The 7,500-nt window shown below is 39.3% G+C and overlaps 1 protein-coding gene across 1 annotated transcript; it reads right to left on the reverse strand.

Annotated features, from left to right (window-relative positions):
- Window positions 1–1,660: 1,660 nt before the first annotated feature.
- Window positions 1,661–4,400, reverse strand: LOC105039724 (uncharacterized). Its single transcript, XM_010915988.4, has one exon. The coding sequence runs from the start codon at window positions 4,329–4,331 to the stop codon at window positions 2,727–2,729; it is 1,605 nt and encodes a 534-aa protein (XP_010914290.1). The 5' UTR covers window positions 4,332–4,400; the 3' UTR covers window positions 1,661–2,726.
- Between the last annotated feature and the right edge of the window lie 3,100 nt (window positions 4,401–7,500).

Raw genomic sequence — 7,500 nt, forward strand, 5'->3', positions numbered from 1 at the left:
CATCCTGCTATTTGGTGAAATCACTATGCTGAAAATTCCAGAAATTTTTAGCTCAAAACACTTGGGCCAAGCTACCATGGTCGAAAATATGACCATCCACCATCTATGGTAGTTGGGTAACTATGAGTGCTACACTGTTCGATAAACTCCCATTTCTGCTAGTTGGAGTTGCAATGAGTCTCTCCCCCAATGAGGGTGGAGAGAGACACAAAAGAGGAATCCTGGTACAACAATTTTCATGCTTTTGAACATAACTGAGCTAAAATCATTTCAAACACATTTGCACATCATGCAATAAGTTCAAAAACGTGTCAATAACTAATTAGAAACATTCTCTCAATTTCTAAATTGAATGACATTCAATAATCTAAAACTAATAAATTATATGAGTGCAGATAAAACACATATAATGGTAAAATATCCACTCAAAATACATACATCAGAGGTGCTCTAATACAACAAGAATACATAATAGTGTTATCAAGAATGCATAAAAAGTTAGAAGCAAATTTGGAATCTAAAACTCCATACAGACTGTACTTGTACAGATGACATCAGTGGTCTTTCCATGCCTATTAAACACATTGGAGTCACATAATCAGCACAACAATGTCAGCTAAACCAAGTCCCAACTCCCATGACATTCTCATTTTCCTTTTTTTTTTTTCCTTACAGCACATGTTTTTCTCCATCTTGCACCGGAACCAACAGATAGACCAGACCATAAAAAACAGATGATACTGACAGTTTTTGCTTGGTCAGTAGTGGATGCATCTAAAAATAATTTGTTGTAGAATGCAGAGTGGGTTTAAAGCTATGGCACACCACTTCTATTAACATCGACTTGCCCTTGCCTAGTTAATTAAATCTGACAAGCTATGGTTGACTAAAATGCAAACTAATGCACACATCCCTTACTTATTGAGCATTTAGCAGACAGGGCAGGGAACATCCTACTCACCTGCTGCCACTTACAACCTCCTGAATATAAGCAAATAATGGGGCAGTTGCAAGTTTAAGCAAAGCAAATAAATACTCAACCTTCATACAGCTGGCAGTCTATAGCCTGGTTCTAATAAAATTTGCAAAACATTCAAGATACTGTCAGCAAAGATGAATTGAGAAGCATGAATCTGAAAATTAAAATCTGCCTGTTGTAGAATTCTATCCTTCATGGTTACTTGGATCTGAACCTTAAGAGTGCAGTAGCATCAGTTTGACTCTTAGGCCGCCTCTTGGTTCATTTTCCTCACTGCTAGCTGTTGAAGATAAACCCCTGGAAACTCATAGTAACTAGAGAAACAAGTTGTTGCAAAGTTGCAATAATCTAACAAACCCCTAACCCAACAGCCCCCCACTCCCCCACACACCTACCCCAAAAAGAACACACACACACACACCCAAAAACAAAAGAGAGGAAAAGAAACAAAACCAAACCACATACACCCCTCACCTCCACCCTAACCCATGCAAGTGAGAGAGAGAGAGAGAGAGAGAGAGAGAGAGAGAGCAGACCAGAATTCTGTGATATTGTAGTCCCCTTTAACAGTGTTTATCAGCACTCAGATTATTCCACCGCATGAAACAGGGAGCATCATGGTCAACGACCAACTCTTACATTTTGCTTGAGTTAGAGATCTAATGTTTGATCTAGAAGATAACAACAGGAAACTACGGTCTTGTAAGGTGAAAAAAGAAAGAACAACTACTTTAGACTTAGATCTGAATAAGTACAAGAAATAGTTATTTCGCCCAAAGCCATCTTGGCTGCCCAAATCAATATCTATTCTGATAAGCAATCCAATCTATTTTAATATACTTAAAAATAATCCAATTGCAAGCATAGTAATGCGAATGCAGGACTATTCATTTAGTGATGGAATAATGTAAATGGAGGGACTAAAAGAATAGATGGAAAGAAATAATCCATGATATTTTTCTTAGATAGACTTTAGAATTTGAACTATCAAGCGAACTGAAAGTTCTCTAATACTTCCTGAAAATAGCCGTAAGAATGCAAACTGCAGAAAGAACTATCCCAACTTGAATATTTTAGTTACATCAACACATTAAAGGACACACTTTCCCTTTATCTGTAGTTAATAATAGCCTTCATCCATACAATTGGCATCATCACTACTTCCTTCCACTAGATGGATGCCTTTCTAAGATTGCCAATAAAATAGAACCTTCCCTGAGAAATCATCCATCTTCCCCTCAGAGCACGCAAATTTGGCATTGCGTTCTTTAAACCAGTTTTCATAAAGGCATTTACAAGGTGCAAGTCATAGCATGATAAGCCCAAAACAGCCCAAGTCAGAAAAGGAACTAAAACTCTATATGGGCACTAGCTTAACACATATCCATTATGCACAAAAATAATTTAGTTAGAAGTTCATTTTTGTGACAAGAGCCCTCTAGTGGAGAAGGGAACCATATGATCTATTTAGTAGCTAAGGCTTGCAAAAAAAAAGAAAAAAGGTTGCATAATTATAGATTACACTTCATCACACCAATGGTAAAAGCATCATCACCAACAATACCAGGACAAGGGGGCTCAAAACTTGCATACTGCAAATTACCCCACTGAGATCCTGCGAGAGATAACTAAATAGGTTCCAAAATGCGAACAAGCCAAAAAAATGCAAGCTGATCATAAATTCTATAAGAAACCACCATGAAGGAAAGACCGGAAGCAGAAAAGCCAATTTCGAGCATACCCGAACTCATTGCCGCTTTTCATCGATAGGTGGCCAGTCAAGAAACTTGCAACCCTGAAGGGATGGCGGCAGATATGTCTGCAACGAACAACCAGGGTGATCAGGAGGATACATGTAACCTTCCCCATACCCCATTTCCTTCATCAGCTTTGTGGGTGCATTCCTCAAATGCAACGGCACGCCGTCGTTCCCCCCGCCGGACTCCTTCACCACCCTCCTCGCCTCATTCAGTGCTCGGTACACCGCCACTGACTTGGGCGCCCGGGCCAAGTAGGCCACGCACTGCGCAAGACACACATCACACTCCGGCATACCAATGAAGTGGCACGCCTGGTAGCATGCAACAGCATGGCCGAGTGCAGCGGGGTCTGCGAGCCCCACATCCTCGCTAGCAAACCGGACTAGCCGGCGCGCAATGTACAGCGGCTGCTCCCCTCCCTCCAGCATCCTCGCAAGCCAGTAGATTGCCGCATCAGGGTCGCTCCCCCTCATTGATTTGTGTAGGGCACTGATCAAATTGTAGTGCTCTTCACCTGCTCGATCATATGCCAAGTGCTTGCATTGCATGGCCTCCTTCGCATGGTCGACGGTCACCGTGATATTCCCGTTGTCGTCTAGGCTCGATTGCCGGTCGACGGCCAATGTGGCTGCAATCTCCAGTGCGTTTAGGGCAACACGAGCATCGCCGTCGCAGTGGAGAGAGAGGAATTCGAGGGCTTCTTGATCGACCGAGACGGGAACTCGAGTGGTGACCTGGAGACCTTTCTCAGGGTCTGAGACGGCTCGGCGGAGCAGGGCCTCGACGTGGTGGGGCTTGAGGGGGTGCAGGGCGAGGACTCGGCAGCGGGAGAGGAGCGGGGTGGTGAGGTGGAAGGAGGGGTTCTCGGTGGTGGCTCCGACGAGGATGATGGAGCCGTCCTCGATGGCGGGGAGGAAGGAGTCCTGCTGGGACTTGGAGAACCGGTGGATCTCGTCGACGAAGAGGACGGTGCGGCGACCGAGGGGACGGGCCCGGCGGGCGGCATCGACGGCGTCACGGAGGTCGCGAACGCCGGCGGCGACGGCAGAGAGGGGGACAAAGCGGTGGGACGACTGGGGGAGGGCAACGGCGAGGCCGCGGGCGAGGGAGGTCTTGCCGGAGCCCGGAGGGCCCCAGAGGATGAAGGAAGGGAGGACGGCGGCGGCAGTTGCGGGGGGACGGATGACGGAGTGAAGGAGGGAGGCGGGGCCGAGGAGGTGGTCCTGGCCGAGGATGGCGTCGAGGGTGGCGGGGCGCATGCGCTCGGAGAGAGGGGCAGTAGGAGGGCAGGCAGTAGCGGAGGGGGCACCGGTGGCAGGGGTGGCGGGGACGACGGGGGCCGAGGGGGCGGGGGCGGCGGCTGAGCGGCGGGGGCGTTTGGAGTGGGGTTCGTTGTTGTTGGAGAGGAAGAAGCGGTCGAGGCTGGGTTGGAAGGTGGGGGAATGACAAGAGGGTTTGGAGGAGGAGGGGGAGGAGGATGGGGTTTGGGAGAGAATCCACTCGGTGGCTTCGAGGGAGGAACGGCCGCCGGTGGCGGCGAGGGCTTGGGAGGCGATCTCCTGGGAGAAGCCCATGCTGAGGAGTTCCTCCATGGTTCTCCTTGTTTCTTTCGTACGTAGACTTCTACTGCTTCTTGGGAATTCATAGTCGGGATATTCGAGTGCTTTGCCTAATTAATTTGAAATGATTTTTTTTTATTTAAATTAAAAATTAAAATAAAAATTTTAATTTTAATTTAAATAAAAAAATCATTTCAAATTATTTTCTTCATTTCAAATTAATTTTTTTAAAAAATATCTTTAATTTTTTTTAAAAAATTTAAAAAATAAAAAATATCATTAAAAAAATAAAAAAATAGAAAAAAATAAAAATTATAATTTTGAAATTAAAAAAAAATTTAATTTTAATTCAAATAAAAAATATCGTTTCAAATTATTTTTCTCATTTCAAATTAATTTTTTTAAAAAATATTCCAAAAGAAAAAAATAGCTAAAAAAATGAAATAAAAATAGAAAAAAATAAAAATTAAAATAAAAAAATTATAATTATAATTTAAAATTATAAAAAAATTAAAATTTTAATTTGAATTCAAAAAAATAAAAAAATATCATTAAACAAGTGAAAAAAAGAGAAAAAAGGAAAAAAAAATTAAAAATTAAAATTAAAATTTAAAAAAAAATTAAAATTTTAACTTTAATTCAAATAGAAAATGTCATTTCAAATTATTTTCCCCATTTCAAATTATTTTTTTTAAAAAAATATATAAAAAAAGAAAAAAAATTTAAAATTTTAATTTTAATTCAAATAAAAATCATCATTTCAAATTACAATCCCTTTTTAAAATTAATTTTGTTAAAAAAATATCCTAAAAAAATATCTTAAAAAAATTTAAAAAATAAAAAAATAAAAAAAAATGAGAAAAAAATAAAAATTATAATTTTAAATTAAAAAAAAATTAATTTTAATTCAAATAAAAATCATCATTTCAAATTATAATTCCCTTTTAAAATTAATTTTTTTAAAAAAATATCCCAAAAAAAATATATCTTAAAAAATTAAAAAATATAAAATACCATAAAAAATAAAAAATTAAGAAAAAAATAAAAATTATAATTCTGAATTTAAAATTATATCGAAACCTTACCGTCATATACCGGCCCATATCGCACCATACGTAACTGTTCATGCTCGTACCAGATCGAGATGTATTAGTGCGGTCCGATTCATCTCATATATCGAAAAATCGGCTTGAACTTTGATGGTTCCCCACTGACTTGTCTGATTTAACTTATTTTTAGATATTTTAAAAAATATAATTAAATTATTCAACATATTATTATTATTTACATTATAATTTCTATAGCTCTTTTAGCATAACTTTTTCTTTCCTAATGTTCTGAGACACATGAGAGTATGTGTATCCATATCCACAAAGCATAATATCCGATCACTTGAAATTAAGTAATATAAAATAAAATTAATAATTAATAATATAAAATAGAATAAAAATGTCAAGTGTACAAAAAATAATACAATAAAAGTTTCAAAAATACTAAGTACAAATTTAAAAAATACTAAGTCCCACAAGGACGTCGTGGTACTCGTGGTCGTTTGGACCTTCTTAGGAAGGTCCTCAATGGCTGCTCCTGCTCCTGCTGTAATGGCTCCTCTCCTATATCAGTGGAGATCTGCTGGTCATGCTGCTCAGAAATAACTGATGCTGTCGGATCATCTACGGACTGAGCAATCCCCTCAACCTTCTCATTTGGATACACGGATGGGCCTGAAAAGAAAATGTCATACTTATGTGGCCAACTGGTATCCGATGATGTCATCTGGGGGATGTAGGAAGAAGAAGGCACTGCCATCTATGGATCAAAAGATGATGGCATCTGTGCAGTATCTAGTGATGACATCTGCGGAATATGCGGTGATGCATATGTGGAACATATGGTGACGGCGTATATCTCATATCTGGCGCATCGGCTGCTCCATACCAAGGCGCACAGCTATATGGATCAACACCAATCGCTATCAATGTTTCGAAACTTGTTTTCTCTATCTCATGCAGTATCCGAATTCGTTCGTCCTCATCAGTCATAGATAAAGCACAACGAGCGTCTAACACAAGACCCGACATAGAATCAGTCTACATAATAAAAATAAAACAGTCAATATACTGTAAAATATAAAATAAAAATATAATACAAACAACATAAACTAATTTTCATAGTCTTACCAAAAGATGCACAGTAGAACTCTCGCCCTCGTATCTGGGAACTACATACCGAGACTGTCCAATGACTCGCACTGTAATGCTAAAAAATCAAGCCATGTAGTCCTCGTTATATGAACGACCTCTCAAAATGGGATCACCATGAATAATGTGATCTCAATGTGCATCCCAAATATCGATGTACTTTGCATGTCTGATACGCCAGTCAATACAAGCTGTCCCTCGTCGATCCATACGATAAAGTCCCTGACTGGTATCAAACTACTTGGGATGTCTTGAATCTGACCAAACTGCCGCAGAACACGATCGGAAAGATACCACTTAATTTACCACATCAAAACAAATAAGTGGCACCTTAGCAGTCCATATGTCATGTCCAACTGTACACATTTGCGGCAATATAGCCAATATCTCATCTGTATATGGCTCCCATAAAAACTAATAGAGTTAAAATAAAAAAAATAAGTAACTTAAAATTTTAATAGATTATGAATACTGTAAAATAATATTTGTAAAAAAATCAAATTTATCCGTCTATATGTATCAACTAATGTATCCAACTGGCACCTATAAACCCGTGCTACTCTCGTCGATACGTGATGAACGTTGAATGCAACGTTCCATCTGTTTCATAATCTACTCATGTTAAATAAATTTTATCGGATTTAAAACACTAAGTTTCAAATAAAAAAAGTAATATTTTTATCCCTATATCCCAATGGTCCGTCTAGTCTGAATGGAATATCAGGATCATACTGCTCTGATGGCATCTCGAGCAACTGTCGTCGTAATAGACTGATAATCGGCATACGCTCCCATACCCAAATCTACAAATTAAAAAAAAATCATACATGATATATCTAATGTGAACTATAATTGAATATTAAAAATAAAAATTTTTAATTCACATACATGTCATAATACAAGATAACTACCAATCTCGCTCTAATCAGCATAAGAACCCCGACACATAGCTCTGTACAGACAAGCTAGTACTGCACTGCCCCAACTGAGTCTACGAGCGA

This window comes from Elaeis guineensis, chromosome 1, assembly GCF_000442705.2.
Source record: "Elaeis guineensis isolate ETL-2024a chromosome 1, EG11, whole genome shotgun sequence".
Lineage (NCBI taxonomy): Eukaryota > Viridiplantae > Streptophyta > Magnoliopsida > Arecales > Arecaceae > Elaeis > Elaeis guineensis.

Bases quoted from the DNA above. Each gene is read 5' to 3' on its own strand.
- LOC105039724 (XM_010915988.4), bottom strand. From the start codon at position 4,331: ATGGAGGAACTCCTCAGCATGGGCTTCTCCCAGGAGATCGCCTCCCAA.